At 35.8% G+C, this 20329-nt stretch overlaps 1 protein-coding gene across 6 annotated transcripts; it reads left to right on the top strand.

The window, feature by feature from the left end:
• Positions 1 to 490: 490 nt before the first annotated feature.
• Positions 491 to 19922, top strand: ZNF214 (zinc finger protein 214). 6 transcript variants are annotated; one of them, XM_032489139.1, is made up of 6 exons: positions 491 to 1607; positions 1730 to 1788; positions 2393 to 2481; positions 14627 to 14698; positions 15988 to 16149; positions 17224 to 19922. In XM_032489139.1, exons 2-6 carry the CDS (start codon positions 1772 to 1774, stop codon positions 18912 to 18914), a joined length of 2031 nt encoding a protein of 676 aa, XP_032345030.1. In that variant the 5' UTR covers positions 491 to 1607; positions 1730 to 1771; the 3' UTR covers positions 18915 to 19922. The 6 variants fall into 6 exon arrangements, with proteins under 6 accessions (XP_032345030.1, XP_032345031.1, XP_032345033.1 ...); XM_032489140.1 differs by having other exon boundaries at positions 491 to 1229; XM_032489141.1 differs by lacking the exon at positions 14627 to 14698 and having other exon boundaries at positions 493 to 1607.
• The last annotated feature ends 407 nt before the right edge of the window (positions 19923 to 20329 follow it).

Consider the following 20329-nt stretch of genomic DNA (forward strand, 5'->3'; position numbering starts at 1 on the left):
TGCTTGTATAATTATACTCACAATAACATACCAAACACACACACTGAGTTACAAAGTTGGAATTACATTATCCTGGCTTTTTTGCATCTTAAATTCCTCACCCAACAAACAATTTTGTTCATTGACTATTGATGCCCTTCCCCATCGCACTCTGTCCCACCAAATAGAATGGCTCCATAATGGATAAAGATTTTTATCCACTTAGTTTACCGTTGCATCCCCAGCACCTACAACAGTGAATGAGTCAATCAACACAACACCTTATGGATGTAAAAAGGGACTAAAGTGGAAACAAACATGACAAGTTGAAGGAAAAACAATTAAGCCAGAATGGCTAATAGGGGGAGAGGGAACAGAATAATGAAATATGGAGTCGGAGAGGTAGGAAAGATGAAAAGGTAAGGAGAGAAACATCATATAGAGCCATAGAGATCACTGTAAGAACTTTGGCTTTCACTAGGAATAAACTACAGAGCCAACGGAGGGTTTTGAGCAAAGCGTATAGTCACAATTATGCTTTGAAAGAATCATCCAGGATCCTCATGAAGAGAACTGGAGTGGCAATAGCAAAAGCAAGGGACCAATTAAGAGCCTATTATAATAATCCAGGTGAGAGAAACTGATGGTAGCAGAGAAGCCCAGGACTTGTCAGGAAGAGAGGCGGGAGGAAAGCCCGACACGACCAGAGCCTTAGCAGGAGAAGCGGGTCCTCCGCAATGATAATACGAAATTTGAAAAGCTCTCTTCGCGGATGTGTGGCTCCAACTTCGAATGTAGGGACGACTCAACGACCAGAACTAGTGGGGTGCCTATTCCGCCGAGGGCGCGGGACAATGTGCGCAACCACCCCTCGCCCCCAAAGGTAGCTGTTTCCCTGAGTCTCCAGCCCTGCCTCCCTTCCAGGGGCCCTAAAAACACCTATAATCGTCCCATTAACGTTAGTATCTTGGGTGGCTCAGCACCTCCTCGGTAGAGTGCAGTCATCCACCACCCTCCTTCCAGGAACGCGGGTGGTTTAAGTCTGGGCTGCGCCCCGATCCTTCTGGCCAATCAGGAGCCACGTCCTCCGTCGCTCTTCTTTCCCGCCCCGCCCCTCCTGTCTCCATGGGAACGCCCCGAGTGTCTACTCCAAGGCCTGGGGCTTCGGTTTCTGACTAGCGGGCTGCGGCCATTGTTTGTCTAGACGGAGAATTTTGGCTGGTCCCCGTCCCTCCCCAGAGGCTCTGGAAGTGAGGCAGACTCCCGGGAGCATCAAGCTAGAAGCGAACATGGGCGGGGAGAGCTGTGACTGAAGATTGAGTGGCAGAAGGACAGCCAGGAGGCCGAGAGGCCGCTCCGCCTTAGAAATCTAGGAGATACCAGCGTAGGGGGGGTCCTACACAGCCGCCCTCCCCACGTTAAAACGGAGTGAGGGACGGGAACGGAGAGGCACAGGCGGCTTGCGCCCTGGGGCCGGAGTGCTAGGTGCCGGGAGGTGTTGGGGCGGAGTTCGGGCCGGGCGTCTGGATGCGCAGCGGAAGCCGGGCGTGTCTTTGCTGCAGGAGCAGAGGCCGCGCGGGTCCCGCTCCGTGAGAACCGTTTGTACGTCTGAATCCCGGGCTTGAGATGTAAGAATTCTGGAGGCCCTTGCTGCATAGGAGGAGCCCAAATCTGTCCTGCTCCTGGGACACCATGAATCATTTTTCTCTCTAGAGAAAGAAGGCTCTTAACTGTTTATCATTTTCCCCAGGTACCCGTGATCAGCAAGGGAGGACCGGGACGGCAGAGGCTCATGCCCCCGTTTTACAGGTGAGGAAAGTGAGGCACTGGGAGGTCTAGGAGTCTGGTCTTTTTCCAAGTTCTACAAGTTGTTGGTTATAGAGTTGAGACTATGATCAGATCCTGGGAGTCTAAATCTGGGATCCTTCGCTAAGGCTCTGTACTTTTATTTATGTTGTAAGAAGTAGGGGAGGGTGGTGGGATTATCTTTTTACTTAACTGATTGAACAAAATAAGAAAAATACTTTTAGGAGGAAACTAAGTGTGCTGCTATTATTCCGATTATTTTTTATTGTTCTTGCTATTCATAATGAACTAGGAAATCCTTGAGGCTCAGAGAGGTTAAATTATATAGAAAATATCTGCATCCCTGGAGAGACTAAACTGTGCAATCAGATTCTGGGTTTTCATGCCCAAACTAGAATTGTACGTTTTTTAAACGGTTAGAAATAAGATCTTGGGTGCCAATTCTTATAGCTCTCCTCCCTTGAAAAGGAACAGAAATGTTCTTGGGTTCCTTCTGACCTCTTTCTAGGAGACTTGAGGGATCACGTACAGTTAGTATGTGGGGATTGTGGTGAGTCTGGGAATTTTACATCATGCTGTCTTTCATGTCTCCTTCTTTTTCCCTCAGCTCAGCCTTTTCAACACTCCATCCTTCCCCAAAAAAGGAATATAGAGGAGGAAGGAATGTTCATTATTTTCCTCACAGTCTGATCCCAGGTGAGTGGGATTGTCTCTCCTCTTATAAAATGCCCCTGAATTCTCCATGGATAGTGGGAGTAGTGGAAGTAGCTAAGGGAATGGATGGGCCAGACTAAATAGAAAATGTTCCTCACTGGGCTGGGAAGCTTTCAAGCCTCCTATGCAGCAAGGCCCTGCCTCCCACCCAGTTTCTTTTCCCAACATTTACTCATTTATTCAGCCAGTCATTCAAGTCTACTATATAATTCAAACTGGTTTTGATAGCCTGAGATAAAGAATGTCTTTCCTTAACCTTGGGGAAATAAGGCACCTGAGGTTAATAAGAATTTCTAAAGTTATCACACAGTAAATAATGCTGCAATGAGTAGCACTTCTAAGCAAAAGACAGGAACAGGGACTCAAATTTAAATAATTGTTATAAATTGGAAGGTATCATTCCAGACATGAAGATTGTCAGTCTCAGGCAGAATATGAGGGGACAAATAAGGAAACTGGTCTAGTTGCAGTAGAGTGTAAGTGTGAATGTATAAGGTGAGGGCATATTGTGGAGGGCTGGTAATGTTTAATCGATTACTCATCCTTGTGCACCACTCAGAGTCCACTGCCATTATTGACATTTGGATGTATTTATTTACAGTCTTTTATCCAGTACTTAATATACATACATAATCACTAATCGGTACAAATACTAGTATGTGTGCATATGTATCCATACACAAACATACAAACATAATTTAAGATACATGAATATAGAGAAATTAGTATATATAAAAAAATTTGAATCATGACAAATAGGCTCCATTAGGGTAGGGAATGTTCCCGGTATATAGAACTCTGCCTAGCAGATAGTAAGCACTCAATTAATATTTGTTGAATGTATGAATGGCTGTTATATGTGTAATTCTTTTCATTTAACATATGCAGTGAACTTTTATCCAAGTATGTTTTGGTAGCATGAGTTTTAAAGATTATATAGTTTTTCATTCCAGGTATGTGCCATGCGTTATTTAAATTTCCTTTTAAAAAACTTAAGTTTTTCCCAATATTTTACTATTGTAAACAACTAATAATAAATATTCTTATACATAACTTATTAAGTGTATCTCTATTTCCTCAAGATATGCTCTGGGAAATAGGATAACAGATTCAAAGGATATAAACATGTTTTAGGCTTTTGAAAACTTAAGCTCTTTTGTAGAAATACTGCATGAACTAACTACTACAACCTTTTGATGAAAGTTCCTGTGTTGTTGAACCTTTACCAGCACTGAATATTACTTTTAAAATTTAGCCTTGAATTGCACCCTTTCAGTCTTTATTAAGAGCGACTATTTTAAACATATACGTATTGGTCATTTCATTCCTTCTCTGATAAATTGACTCAACATACATTACTTTTTTTCCTACTGAGTTTTTGTTTCCATTTGATAAAATGTACTCTTTGTATATAAAATATATAAACTATTTGTTATATGCTGTAAGTATTTCTCCTAGTTTATCATTTCCCTTTTACTTTTAAGGACTTCTTTGTTGATATAACTTGAATTTACATCAAGTGAAATATTTTTTCTTTTTCTTTTTCTTTTTATGTATAGTTTTATGCTTTGAAAGCTCTTCTCCATTCCCAAATCTAATATGTAATTACTTTTATTTTCCTCAATTATTTTTTATAGCTTCACGTATTTTAAAAGTTTAACTCTTAAACCTATCAGGTATTTATTTTGGTGTGAGAAATGATGGGAGAACATAAAACATTCTGTGTTTTTCCCACTTACTTTCCTAGTAACATCTGCTTTCTCCACTGACTGTGGTGCTAACTTTTCATATACTAAATTACTATATTATTAACACACACATGCCCTCATGCACCCAGATCACTTTTGGGGCTGTCCTGTTTCATGGGTCCATTTCTCACTTCTTAGACAGGTAGAAGAATGTATTTAATTTTATTCCTTTATATGTAGTGCATTTAATCGGCAATGAAGAGGAATTTCCCCTTTCATTTTCACTCAATGAGGATAAGGAAAAGGAAGGAAATAGCTCATATATTGGGAACATTCCACAGAATAATATTATGATGATTTTCATTTTGGAGAAAAGGAAGTAAAAGTTACATATGGTAACTTTTAGATATTGGATATATTAGCCTGTTAGTATGTTTTATTACTATAGCATATCAAAATACAAGCCCTGGACCCACTACCTAAGCTTGTTTCATGTCTCTACCACTTTCTGGTTCTATAAATCAGAGTTACTTAACCAGATTCACATCTATGAAGTGGAGAAATAAAACCTACTATATAGGGTTATTGCAAAGATTAAATAAAGTCATACATGTAAGTGATTGACAAATAGAACTAATAATTGGTTGCTATTATATTAGTTAATATTTAAGCTATAATGCGTATCTGGTATAACTCTTTCTAGTCACTAAGACAAAAGAACTGAGGCATGGAATCTAGCTTAAATTTTTTTTCCAAATAGTGAGTCAGCTGTCCCAGTATCATTAATTAAATAAGCCATCTTTTCCCCACAAGTTTAATGTCACCTTTGTCATGTTTAGAATTCACTACAATAGTTGGGTCCATTTCCAGATTTCTAGTCTTTTCCATTAATCATCTTTTTTCCTGTGTCTACCACACAGTGTTAAAATTATAGAGGCCTTATTAAAGTTTTAATATGCCATTGGGTTAGTCTCCCCTCATTATTCCTTTTTCCTAATTTTCTTTTATCTCACAAAAGCACTTGAAAATCAGTTCATGCCCCCCACCCCCAAGTTGTTAGTATTTTGATTGGGAGCCCACTGAAAATTTTGATAAGTTTAATAAGAACAAAGTTATATTTATTTCTCCCACCTAAGATTGAAGAATATCTTCCTATTTTTTTCAATCCCTCAGAATTCTAAAATTGTCTTTATAAAGGTTCCAAGTAGTTTTGTTAAACTTATTTTCAGGAATTTGTATTTTTTAATTGCTATTATAAATGTCATTTAAAAATAACTTAATTATTATTTCTATGTCTGAACTCTAAGCTATGTAATTGGATTTTATATGTTAATTTGAACATTTATTGGGATATACTACATACATGCAAAAATATATGAAAACATATATGTACAATTTAAAATACAATAACAACATGGATAGCCACCATGTAGACCAGCAAATAGTTTTAAAAGCCCCCTGATAAGCCCACATCTTCATTCCTCCTTCTGCTAGAGAGACAACTATTAAACTATTATCTTCAATATTGCATTTTGTATTCCCTACCTTTTTTTTTTCTGAGTTTTAACTACCTATGTCTACATTTCTAAACAAAACTGTGTAGTTTTGCCTATTTTTGAACATTATATAAATGGAATCACTGCATATATTCTTCTGTGAATGGCTACTTTAACATAGTGTTAGATTTTTACAATGCAGCCATGTTGATGTAGATGCAGTTTATTTTCACTGCTGTGTACTATTTCACAGTATGAAAAACAGCTTATATATCCAACTTGGTGTTGTTGGGCTTTTTGGATTATTTCTAGTTTTTTGCTGGTGAGCAGTGATACTCTAAATGCGCTTGTACATATCTTCTGGTATAAATGTGTAAGTTTCTCTATGGTACAAACCTAGTCCTGGAATTTCTGGGACACTGAATTCCCTTATAATTGCTAATAATTTTCAGTTGGTTTTCCCAGAAAAACAATCAGACCCTCTACGATAATTTTGTCTGCTTGCTTTGGCAAGTGCTTTCATATTAATGATTTTAAAATAGTGAATTTGTGGTATCCTTGTTTCCAATTTTAATGAGAATGCTTTTAATGATTTACCTTTGGATTTGAGATATATTTGCATTTCTTTATTTTTCTGTAGCTAACTTGCTTTGTTTGTAGTTTTAAAGAAAGGATCAGTGGTGAATTTTAAGAGATAACTTTTGGCATTGATTAAAATAATTATATGGCTTTTCTTATTTGACATTATTATGATGGCTTATAGTTAATAGAGTTCCCCTTTGAACCTTCCTTTACCTTTTGGAATAAGCTACTAGTTCATCATGCTATAATATACTTTGGTATTGTAGCAGATTAATTTAATTCTTTGGGTGCGGAGAATTAGGTTTATTTATTTATTTAATTAAAATGGAATTACTGGGGATTGAACCCAGGACCTCATGCACGCTAAGCAGGTGCTCTACTACTGAGCTATACCCTACCCCCTGTAGATTGCATTTTCCAAAGATGGCCATAACTATAATTTACCCTATCCTTCACGCTCTTCTTACAATGTGACTTTCATTCTTTCCACCAATAGGTGGGATTGTGTCCCCTCCTGTCAAATTTGGCTGGGGCATGTGTTTGCCTCAGCCAGTGGAGCACAGCGGAAGTGATGATATGTGACTTCCCAGGCTAATTCATTAAAAAGGATGCAGGTTTTGCTTGCCTTTCTTTCTCAAGAAACTTGTCACCATGTTGAGGGGCATCCCAGGCCACATGAAAGGACCAATTAAAAAGAAACTGAGACCTTCCATCAACAATCACAGTCAACCTGCCAGCCATGTGAGTGAGCCACCCTAGAAGTGAATCCTCCAACCCAGTCAAGCTTTTAGATGGCAACTCAACAACAATCCCATGAGAAATCCAAGTCAGAACTGCCCAGCCAAGCCACCCCTGAATTTCTGACCCAGAGAAACCGTGAAAGATAATAATTATTGTTTTAAGCCACTAAGTTTTGAAATAACTAGTTATGTATCAGTAGATTATAAATACAGGTGTTGCTGCAGTTTATCAACCTTATATTTTACTTTATTTCTGAAGTTTCTATCAAGATTCATTACTAATATAGAGCTATAGTTTTCTAACATTTGCTGTCTTAGTGTTTTCCTAAATTTCTTAAAATTTTTGACAATTATTGTATACCTTGGAATAATTTAATATAATCAAATAATCTGTTCTTTGAAAATTTGAAAGACTTCATCTGAGGAAACTTTTGGGTTGTGTGAAGATAATATTTCATATTTCTTTGATAACTTGACTAATTTCTTTCACAATATCTGATCTGCTCAGGTTTGTTTTCCTTCTTCTCAGGGCCATACTGAGTGGTTTTCTAGGAAAAAATATATTTCCCATTCAGATTTTCAGATTTATGTTGTAAAGAATGTGGAAAGTGCCTACCCAAGATTCAACTAATCTTTGCTATTTCCCTAATCTCATTTTTAACTTTTTTCTATTTGTGCTCATCCCTTTTTGTCTCCTTTGGTAGCTTGTTGGGGATTAATCTATTTTATTGTTAATATTTTCCCCCTGAAGAACTGGCTTTTGGATTCATTTAGCAATGGTAAATGTTTTTCAATTCCAACATTTTATTTCACTAACTCTGTAACTTTCCCTTTAACATTCAAGTTTTTAATCCATCTAGTATTCCCATGTATATGATATGTTGGAGCCCAGTTTTATTTTTTCTCATATACTTAATCAGTTTCACAACACCATCTAGTATAAATAATTCATTCTTTCCTCTTTGATTTTTAATGCCATCTTTCTTGTTAATAGGTTTTCATATATGAACAAGAATATTGCTTAGTCGTTGAGTCCTCAGTTCTGTTCCACTGGGCTGTTCTGATTTTACTACTGTAGTTTGGTGATATGTCACTATCTGGTAGGACAAGTCTTCCTGCTTGGTTGAACTAAGTTTTTTTTTTTTTGAAGTATAGTCAGTTTACAATGTTGTGTCAGTTTCTCATGTATAGCACAATGTTTCAATCATACATGAGTATACATATATTTGTTTTCATATTCTTTTTCACCATAAGCTACTACTAGATATCAAATATAGTTCCCTATGCTATACAGTATAAACTTGTTTACCTACTTTATATTATATCAGTCAGTATCTGCAAATCTCGAACTTCCAGTTTATCCCTTCCCACCCCCTCCCCCTCTGGTAACCGTAAGTTTGTTTTCTATGTTTGTGAGTCTGTTTCTGCATTATATATAAGTTCATTTGTCTTTTTTTTTTTTAGATTCCACTTATAAATGATATCATATGGTATTTTTCTTTCTCTTTCTGGCTTACTTCACTTAGAATGACATTCTCCAAGGCCATCCATGTTGCTGAAAATGGCATTATTTTATTACTTTTTATGGCTGAGTAGTATTCCATTGTATAAATATACCACAACTTCTTTATCCAGTCATCTGTTGATGGACATTTAGGTTGTTTCCAAGTCTTGGCTATTGTAAATAGTGCTGCTATGAACATTGGGGTGCAGGTGTCCCTCTGGATACATGCCCAGGAGTGGGATGGCTGGATCATGTGGCAAATCTATTTTTAGTTTTTTTGTGAATCTCCATACTGTTTTGCACAATGGCTGCACCTAACTGCATTCCAACTAAGTCTTTGTGGACTTCTTTTCCCTACTTATAAATTTTAGAGAAAAAGTATATCCCTGTGTTTTGTTTATAATCATACTTTTAAAAAATCAGACTTGCAGAGATCTGACTTATTAAATTTTTAAGAGCATCTTTTGGCTTTATGCGTTTTCTCAATCATCTGTTTGTTACATCTTTGACTTTCAGCTTTATCCTTCTTTTTTGAAGTCTGCTCCTTTTTGAGGGGGGTGAGGATTTCTCTTTTCTAAGTTTCTGAGTTGAATGCTTAGGTTTTTTATCTCTAGCCATTCTTATTTCCTTTAAGTATTTATTTATTTGAGTCTTGAAATTTTTGATGTGTAATTATTATTATTCAATTCAAATTTTTCTTTATTATCATTATATTGTCCTTTAAATCCAAGGGATATTTAATATGTTACTTGGATTCCAGAAGTGTAGGTTTTTTAATTCCATTGTTGATAGTTCCTAAGTTTATTACATTGTAGCTAGAGAATGTATTCTGCATTATAGACCAATACATGGCCAATCCTGTAACAGTACTGTGGGTTCATGAAAAAAATATGTATTTTTACATTTATTATAATTACTGCTATTTTTGCCATCATATACTTTCTTTCTTTGAAACAGGATGTCTTCTGTTTTTATTTTGTTTTGTTCTTTATAGATCCTACTTTGGTTCTTATGGTGGTTGCCCTTAACTTGAAACCCATGTTAATTTTGATTTATGCCCACTGACTTCTCAAACTTATTAATATCTAAGAAGTTTTTCTACAAAGACAAGTACTTTAGCCTACGCTCATGTCCCTTTTCTCCATCCCTCCCTTATCAGCTGTTTGTATTGTCAACAGCCGTAGTTCAGGGTAGGTGTAGATATGCTCTCTCTTTTTCTTTTCTTTTTTTGTTCCAGGTTTTGTTTATCTGATTTCATTTGTTTTCATTTGTTTTATGATCACAATACACTTTATTAAGGTACTTGATCACCTTTCCTTATTATATCTTATGCAGCCTTTCTTGGATTTGTTTCTCTTCTTAAATGATTTGTTAAAAATATAGAGAGGTAAGTGTATATGTTTAAAGCATATATAGGTTAACTATTAAAAAACAGAAGTTTTATGTATGAAATCAAAATCATAGAGGAAAAAATAGGAGGCAATAAAAAATAAAACTCAAAGAGAAGACAGGAAAAGATGGAGGAAGAATTTTTAAAAATAATAAGTAAGATTTTAGAAATAAGTCCAAATATATTAGCAATCACAGTAAATGAACATGGATAAAACTTACCTATAAAAAAATTAGCCATACAGATTTGATGAAAAACAAAGTCTTGCTCTATGCTATTTGCAAGAGACCTACCTAAAATAATGCCACAAAAATTAGATTTATTAATCATGAACTAATATATGGTTAAGAATGAGTTTCAAATTTGTATATAGCAAAACCTGACAAAATAATAAGAATGAATCAAAATTTCAAATACATAAAGAATTATTTTAACAGACCTTTCTTGAAAAGGACTTTTTAAATAAGACTTTAATAGTTGGAAAGATAACTGTGTTTATGGATAGGAAGACAAGAGGGATGTCAAGTTTACATAATGTTCTGGGGGAGGTTTATTTATATAGAAAGAGAAGAGAGTGGGAAATTATCAAGCTCCCTGGAGAAATGGTGAATCTTGGTCAGTATAGAAAAGGCAACAAAACTGAACCTATGACATTTGTTGTGGTAAAGTAAGGATGTTCTCAAACACTGAAAGGGATCATGTCACAAGAGCCCAGAGCCAGCCTGAAAGAAATCCCACTAATCTAAGATAAGGGGGGGGGGTGTTGAACATCTAAAAGAAAAAGTACTGCAATTTGATCAAAACACATCAAATATGTAAAAATCAATGAATTCATAAAAATGCTGAAAAGCAAAATAATACAAATCGTATGAGTTGTAGTTGGTGGTTACTTTGTCCCATCTCATTACTCTGCAAATTGATTTTTTAAATGGGGTACTTTGGGAAGTAATCAAGCATTTATCCTTTTTTGATTGGACAACATTTCAGGGTAACCAGAAAATTTGTGATGGGGAGTTCTTCATTATAGGATTACAGCTCATATATGCACAAGGAATAGCAGAATTAGAAAACCAAATTGCAATTCTTAATGAAATAACAGATCTAAGAAATAGTCATCATTTACTGCTAAAACTTTGAGTGAAAGATTTATGGGAAACATTAGAATCGAAGGACTGCACTGACAGCGCTTGAACCCACCGCTTAGTAAATTTAGCAACCCTAAAGTACCATAACAGGAAGTATATAGCAGGTATTCTTGTCAGAAAAAAAAATGAACTTTAGTCTTCAGAGGCTTCGGGAATAAAAGGACCAAGTAACAGGAATGGAATAAAGAACAAGTAAAAACACCACAAGGAAACAGTTAGCCAAATAATTGATGAGGGATGTTCTGTAAAAGTGCTATTCAAAGTCCAGTCCCTGGTCCAGCAGCATTAGCATCACATGAGAGCTTATTATAAATGAATCTTGGGTCCTACCTAGGACCTAATGAATCAGAGTCTCTGGAGATGGGGCCCAGGAAACTGTGCTTTAACAAGTTCTCCAGGTGATTCTGATACTTAATGAATTTTGAGAACCAGTTTTCTACACAATAAATGTCTGGGTTTCTTTAACAAATCAATGGCATGATAAATTAAAAAAATTAAAAGGTAGAAGGATACTGTTACAGACAAGAGAGATTTAAGAAATATACAGTAACCAAATATAAGTTGTAGATCTTTTTTGGATCCTGATTCAGACAATTCAGCTGTAACAAGTATTAATTTGAAGTGAATGTTAGATATTAAGTACTATTAATTTTGTTAGGCAGTTAGGTTTTTTAAAGTCCCTATTAGTTAGTGAAAGATATATATTGAACTATTTCTGAAATAATTATATGTGAAATGATTTAGGCTTGGGATTTGCTTTCAAATACTCCAGCAAATAATAATAACAATAATATTAATAATAGGGGAAGCAGAGGATTGAAATAAATTTGACAAAATAATATAATATATATTGATATATTTATATATATAAATGATAATTATTGAGTTGTTATATGGGACCTCACTATATTGTCCTCTTTATTACTCTTGTGAATGTTTGAAATTTTCCATACTCTGTTGATGATGCAAAGTCTTGTAGCAATTATGACAGAAGCTTAATCAGTTCTGGTTGGTGGTACACAAAGGGCTATAATTTCATTTCTCATAAAATCACTGCTAATCTAGTGTAATACTGTTTCCTTTCATTTTACCTTATGTAATATTAATAATGCAAAAGCGACTTCATTTTTGTCCACATTTTTGTTATAGATTAGCCTATCTTAATTTTAATCTTTTAGAATTCAGTAGTTCAGTGTGTCTCTTCTAAGCAGTATGCCTCTATACTTTAAAACTGTTTTAATATCCTTTTGTCTATTAATAAATTTAGTTGCCATCTTAATTTATTCTTTATGTAACTTCCTTCTTTTTCCATCTCTAGATTTTGTACCTACTAATTTTGAATGTAGGTGTCCTGCTTTTAACTTTTCTAGTGGGGGAAATCATTTGCAACATATTTTAAAAAATATTTTCAAGGGAAGTTTTATAGTGTTTTTTAGTAAACTGAAATGCACATGCCTAAAGGTTCTAATTCTGGAAATGTATCATCTAGATATGTTATTACAAGTGAGTGTTGTTCAATGATACATTTGAGAGAGTTGATCACTGCTCTATTGAGATAGCCAGGAAACTAGAAATAGTGTGCATCAGTTTGGGAACAGTTAAATCCTGGAACATCATAAAGTGAAATGCCATGCAACATGTACAATATCTTAGTCATCTATTGCTGCATAATAAATTATACTTAGCAGCTTAAATTAACAAACATTTGTTATCTCACTCAGTTTCTAAGGGTCAGGAATCTGGAGCAACATAGCAGTGGGGTTCTGGCTCAGGGCTTCTCATGAGGTTGCAGTCAAGCTGTCAGCAGGCCTTTGTCACTGGAAGGCTTCACTGGGGCTGGAGGATCCACTGCTAAGATGCTAAGTCACTCACATGACTATTGGCAGATGCCTCATTTCTCATTGAGGACAGATAGCCTCAGTTCCTCACCACGTGGGCCTCTCCACAGGACTGCCTAAGTATTCTCACAACATGAGAGGTAGCTTCTCCCAGAGTGACTGATCCGACAAAAAGAGCAAGGAGGAATCTTTTATGAGCTAGTCTCGAAAGTTGCACACCATTGCTTCCCCTTTTGCTTTTTCTTCTATTCATCATCGGCTCACGTTCAAGGGGTGGGGAATTAGGCTCCACTTTTTGAAGGGAAGGGTACCAAATAATTTGTGGGCATATTTTAAAATCACCACAAATAAGATAGGTCTATATGTACTGTAATGGGAAGTTGTACACTACATGTTATATGAAAAAAGCAAACTGCAGAATGATCATGTCTTTGTTACAGAAAAACATTAGCAGGCTATGTATGTATGAAAAGCGTCAGAAAGGATACAGTGAAAACTCTAGTTGTTATTTTTAAGTTATTTGGGGAGGGTTGGCTTTCAATTTTAATTTGTATTACTTCAGCATTGTTATAATTTTTATGAACTTATTTTCAGTAAAAGAAAATAGACTCTTAATCTCTAGTATATTTTTAATTTATTTTGGGGGCGGGGTAGGTAACTAGGTTTACTTATTTATTTATTTTTCAGAGGACATACCTGGGATCAAATCCAGGACCTCGTGCATGCTAAGCATGCACTCTACCACTTGAGCTGTACCCTCCCCTCTAGTATATTTTTTAAATAAATTCTTAAATCTTTGTTAAAATAACAAAGCCAATAACAACAGACTGGGTTTTGTTTACTGTACATTTTACAGAATGTAGGACCAGTGAATTCATTTATCACAATGACACCAAATTTTCATCTTCTGAGGATCCCAGGTTTCTTATTTATATACTCATTTGTTTGTGTTAAAGTAGACTTACTGCCTTAAAAATTTTTTAACATTTATTTTATAAACATTTAAAAATAAACAGCACTGAATTTTCTCATTCTTGAATTCTGATTTGTGATTAATGTTTCATTTTTTTAGGCATGGATTATCATTTAGTTTATTTGGAAAATAGTACTTGGGTGGTATATTTTAAATCCTTGAATATTTCAGTATATCTTCCTTTTGCCTTTCTACGTTAACACAATATGGCTGTACTTGGAAATACTGATTTACAAACCTTCCCAAGTTGTTTTTAAAACTTCTCTCACTTTCGCTTAGTAGGTATGCCTGGGTTTAAAAACCACCACTTTGTAACTACATGACCTTGTACTTAATCTTGCTAAATGTTAATTTCCTCATTCCTTCAATGAAGAGGAATGTTGATAATGATACCTTACTGGATTGTTGTAATGATAAATGAGATAACATAACCTTCTTCATATAACTGCTAGATAGTATTTAGCTGCTGCGATGATTATAATGATATGATGATGATGATGATGATGACAGTCTAGTTTCCTTACATTTTATTGTAAATTCCTTAAAAGTATCTATTTATTTTATTCTTGGTATTTACTGAGCATTATAAATTGAACTTTACAGTTGAGAATGTGTCATCAAAGAAATAAAATGAATTTGTCACCTAACCAACTTATGATGTTATTTCCACTAAAAGAATTGTTTTTAGGTAGTTAGAATACATGCATTTATCTCTTCTTTTTCTCTAAAACTGCATAATAATAAAAAACTAAGAAATTTATGAACTTACAGTGGTGAAGTTGAAGAGCCATCAGCAAATGAGAAATTGCAACACAAACTTGGAAGGCAACAAGAGGAGGAGTGGTAAGAGCCACATAGGGCTAAAGACATTACATCCCAGAATACTCCCTAGGGCAGTACAGACAAGAAAGGAACTGATGAGCCCTGTGAACTTCAGAGAGGCTCACATCCATACCATCTGGGGCAGAGGGCCAGACAAAAAAGAAGATCCTAAAATATTTCCCAAGGGGAAAGAAAAAGTTGCCTACAAAGGAATTACAGTTTTTTTTTTTAATCACTCTTAGCAACACTGAAAGCTTATAAACAGTGAAGCAGTTCTGAGAAAAATTCTTTTCACTCTAGAATTCTATACCCAGCCATTTGTGAAGGATAGTAATAAAGACTTCAGGCATAGAGTGATTCATATGATTTGAGTGATTCATATGATTCTTGGGAATTCTTCCTAGTACACATGCTTGGAGATTCTCCTTTAAAGAAAACGTCACCTGTTTCTCACCTTTGCTTTTTTCAGTGGCCACAGGCTTAGCATTCATAGGCCTGACTGAACTCACTTGGTTATGTGCCTCCCAGTTAATGGAGTGAATCACAAAAGAGGAAGAGTCATATGATCTTGAAAATGGAGCACTAAAGAGTAGCCAGCCCTAACTTGAGCAGGAAGATGGACATTTCCAAGATAAAAGGAGTGGGTGAGGGGATGAGACACTACATAAAATAGATTATATAGAGCCTTTCAAAGTAATAAGACTTTGAGGACAGTAAATTTATTAAGTAAAAATTAAACAAGTAATTCTCCCAAACAGTATATAATCATATTCAAAATCATATAAGCACTACTTATTGATTTAACCAGAAAATTAGTGATAATGCTACATGAGGATGAGGAGTGGAGGTATGGGTGGTCGCATCTGATTCCTCATTTCATAGTAGGAAGTAAATAGATAATATCTAAGATGATCAATCATGAAGCAATAATATAAGCAACATGAAGCTATATTGGTACAGTTGGGAAACAGTTTTGGTCCAATGTATGTAGACTTTGGAAAAAAACAAAGTGGCTCTAGCTGTAAAATGGGGATAGTAGTATCTACAATTTAGGATTGCGGTGAGGATTATGTGCAATGTACATGAAGTACTTAGCCCAGTAGTTAGCAGACAAATGCTTATATAAATGTCTCTTATGATGGTGGTGATGGTGTTCAATGATTTGGATACATTATTTCACGACTTGATCTATATTATTGTGTCTCCTCTTGCGTTTCTTGATTTTCTTCATTATTGGAGTTCTTTCTCTTTTTGGTTTGCCACTTCTGTTACTTGCTGATGTCTTTTTCTTTGTCCATCTTCCCACTTAGATTTCTTCTTTCTGGAAAGCCTGATCTTTGAACAGATGGCAGTAACATTTGAAGATGTGACTGTTATTTTTACTTGGGAGGAATGGAGATTCCTGGATTCTTCTCAAAAAAAGCTCTACAGAGAGGTCATGTGGGAGAACTACACAAATGTCATGTCAGTAGGTAAAGTTACCCAGCTATTAGGAAATAGGGTTAGTCTCTTCAGGGACCAGTTTCATTGAATATTCTGGTTATTTATCTGGGTGTTATATTGAGGTGGAAGAAATTATTCTAAAAAATGGGTCTTAAATCACATGACAAATAGATGACAAAGATATATCTTCCAAACAAGCTATGTAATTAATAGGTATTTGTGATTATTATTATTAATTATTTTCCAGATTACACTTAAAGCACAGATTTTCACACATAATTTTGTTTAGTATTAAATTTTTTCTCCATGTACTATTTGTGCAAGTTAGCTCTTTCTGTATAATATACAAACTACCCCTAACTTAGTGACTTAAAATAAACCTTATTATTTTTCATGATTCTGGTTGGTTAGATGGATCTCCTATCATGGAGTGACTTGACTGGGGCTGGATGGTCTAAGATAAGGCTGGACAGCCTGACTCACATGTCTGGCAGTTGGTCAGTATCAGTGTTATAACAGGCATATGTTGACCATATGTCTCTCTTCAGGGAGGCTAGTCCAGGCTCATTTACAGGGTGGTGGTCACAGGACTCTCAAAACCATCAAGAAAGGCCAAGCCCCAATGCATAAGCACTTTTCAAGTCTCTCCTTGTATCACTTTTGTCTCGGTGACAAAAGCATTTTACATAACCAAGCATAGAGTCAGTGTGGAAAGAAAACACCCAAAGATGTAGAAAAAGTAAAGAGTTGTTTGTACAACCTACCACACTATTCTAGAACAAAAAAACAGAAACCATATTTTTTCTCATAATAATGCCCCGAATAGAATAATCTAATTAAATCTTAGTCTTTAAGACTATTTCCCTGAAAGCTTTCTCTTTTATTTCTAACAGTACGTGGTAATAAATGCTCAAGATATGTTTTTTGAATGAATGAGTGAATATACAAACAAATGGATTTCACACCCAAATATGGAGCAGCCTAAGTCACAACCTTCTTCCCCTCTTGCACACACATATATATTCCTGTGATTCTAAAGGTTGTTGCAGATTTTTTAAACACAGCTTTCATTTTACCACTGGATTATCTGCTTATTTTTCTAGGAAACTGGAGAGAGAGGTACAAACCCCAAGAAAAAAGATTCAGATATTTAACACATGACAATCTTTCTTGCTGGCATGGCTGGAGGAATGCCAGCACTCAGATATATGAGAATCGAAACTATGAGGAAAGTGTTCAAGGTAGAGATTCCAAAGACCTAAAGCAGCAACACCTTTCCCACTATCAGGAATGGTCACTACTCTCCACACAAGTACCAGAGTATGGCAACCATGAACTGACTTCTGAAGGCAAAGGTCCCAGGAACTTAAAATATACAAAGTTTATACCTGGTCAGTCCTTAGAAACAAAACACACTGAAGACTATGGTAGAGGAATCTATGTGCGTGATTCACGTGGTCTTCAAAGTAGATGCCATGTTGACATATCCAGGAAAAATCTCTGTATGGAAAAAGAACAGAAGTTCATAGGTCAGCATTCTTACCTTCCAATAGTGGAAGACCTTCCAGAGTATGCTGGGGAGATATGCCAAAATGACCTGCTAAATGGCTCTATAGAAGAGAAATACTGTGGATGTGATAAATGTAAAGAAATGTATTTTTGGAACTCACCATGTGTTCTCCACAAGAGAAACCAACTTGGAGGAAAGTTCTATCAATGCTCCATCAGCACAGCGTGCTTCCCCCAGAGGTCAGACCTATACAGACATCCAAGAATCCACATGGGTAGCAAGCTGTACAGATGTGAAGAAGCTGCCAGTAACCTTAGCCAGAGCTTAGGTGTTCGCTTTCATCAGAGAGTCTACCCAGGGGAGGTGCCTTATATATATAATGTGCGTGGTAAGAGCTTCAGTCAGTTCCCTAGTCTTCACCATCATCAAAGAGTCCACGCTGAAGAGAAATGCTATAGACTGCAATGTGACAAGGACCTCAGTAGAAACTCATTGTTTCACATTCACCAGAGACTTCACATTGGAGAGAAGCCTTTTAAGTGTGGTCAGTGTGGTAAGAGTTTTAGTCGGAGTTCAGTACTTCATGTTCATCAGAGAGTCCACACCGGAGAGAAGCCATATAAGTGTGATGAGTGTGGTAAGGGCTTCAGTCAGAGCTCAAATCTTCGAATTCATCAGTTAGTCCACACCGGAGAAAAGTCCTATAAATGTGACGACTGTGGGAAGGGCTTTACCCAGCGCTCAAATCTTCAAATTCATCAGAGAGTGCATACAGGAGAGAAGCCTTATAAATGTGAGTACTGTGGGAAGGACTTCAGTCACAGCTCAGATCTTCGCATTCACCAGAGGGTCCATACTGGGGAGAAACCCTATACGTGTCATGAGTGTGGGAAGGGCTTCAGCAAGAGTTCCAAACTCCACACTCATCAGAGAGTACATACTGGAGAGAAACCCTATAAATGTGAACAGTGTGGTAAGGGATTCAGTCAGCGTTCACATCTCCTCATTCATCAGAGAGTCCATACAGGAGAAAAACCCTATACATGTGATGACTGTGGAAAAGGCTTTAGTCACAGCTCTAACCTTCACATTCATCAGAGGGTCCACACCGGGGAGAAGCCTTACCAATGTGCTAAGTGTGGTAAGGGTTTCAGCCATAGCTCAGCTCTTCGAATTCATCAAAGAGTCCACACAGGAGAGAAAACTCATAAATGCCATGAGTATTATAAGGGATTTGATCAGAATTCACATCTTCACAGTAATTGCAGAAGAGAAACCTTATAATTCTGTTCATTTAGTTAACAGCTTTAATCAAAGCTTCACCTTAAGCCCAGTAAATGCTGATGGGAAGGAAATTCTATAAATAACCCAAATAATCTCAAGCAATATTTATATTTGCCCTAATTCATACTAGGAATCATTTGCTTCAAGAGGAGGGCCTAATATTTTAAATTAAAGTATTTTTTCTATTATAAATATTATACATAATCACTAAAAAAAATGTAAGTCAAGAAGAAAACTTTTCATCCTATTTCATTTTGGTCTTTTTTATGTGTATGCAATTATACTGTATGTTCAACTTTGTATTTCCACTGACTTCATAACATTTACTATATTTTGGTTTGAATTGAAATTGGTTAGCTACCAATGAAACAGCATCTTGACTCCCCTGTAAAGTCCCTAGGAAGCTACAGAAAAAAATGAAAACACAAAACTTGAAATTCTAACTGGTAGACAACCTGTTGCTCAACTGCGGAAGAAGTGAATTACAGGGCCAGTAGATTTCAGTTGCTTATGACAAAAGACAGGAAAACGTTGTATGACCCGTTATCCAAGATAGGATTATCTTAGAGATGTTATTTCTGCCAACCAGAAAACTCAAGAACCGTCCTTTTGTCACAGAAGTGCTGCACTCTGAGGTTACCATAATACACTCACCCATTCCCCTCCCCAGTTTTCCACATTTATTCATAGGTTCAGACACCAAGTAACAAGAAGTATGATTTAGTTTCTCTTCGTAGGTGTGTGAAAATTCTGGTTATTCTCAAAACCAAAGAGGGAGAATGGATAAAGACCTCTGCAACAGTAAATGTCAAAAGACAACAGAATAACATCTTCAGAATTGTGAGATTGAAAATCTCTTTTATCGCCTATAGTTTTTTTTTTTTAATCAGCTGAATTGTCCTTTACATGTGTAGGTGACAAATTAGATAAGAAAACAAAATATATCATATGTGTACCTTTCTTAAAGAGAGCTCAAGAATGTGGAAGTCACAGTATAAAAGAACTGGTGACAAACACTAAAATCAGTTAAACATGCAGTTAAGTCTGGAATAATTAATTTGTTTACAAAGCTTTAAAAATTTTAAATAGTTGTGCAAGAAAATAATATACAAATGCTGAGTATAAAAACAGATTATATGTTAAAGTCTGGGTAGGAAAATAGAGTTTTCAGACACTCAGTTAAATTTGAATTTCAGATATACAATGATAATTTTTTAGTATTAAGTATGTCCCAAATATTGCATGGAACTTATACTAAGAAATTGTTTGTTTATATGAAGTTTGAATTTAATAGCATTTTGTGTTTTTATTTGTTAAATCTGGCAACTAAATGAGGGAAGGACAGCAAAAGAAAGTGTGCTACATTTCTGATCTTAAATAGCGTGGATTCACTACATTTTGTTCCTGACTTTAAC

The sequence above is a fragment of the Camelus ferus genome, chromosome 10 (genome assembly GCF_009834535.1).
Source record: "Camelus ferus isolate YT-003-E chromosome 10, BCGSAC_Cfer_1.0, whole genome shotgun sequence".
Classification (NCBI taxonomy): Eukaryota; Metazoa; Chordata; class Mammalia; order Artiodactyla; family Camelidae; genus Camelus; species Camelus ferus.

Excerpts from the sequence above, each read along its gene's own strand:
- ZNF214 (XM_032489139.1), top strand. Across the intron at positions 2,482-14,626 it reads TCCTCACAGTCTGATCCCAG|TGGTGAAGTTGAAGAGCCAT; the intron begins GTGAGTGGGATT and ends ATGAACTTACAG. Across the intron at positions 16,150-17,223 it reads CACAAATGTCATGTCAGTAG|GAAACTGGAGAGAGAGGTAC; the intron begins GTAAAGTTACCC and ends TTATTTTTCTAG.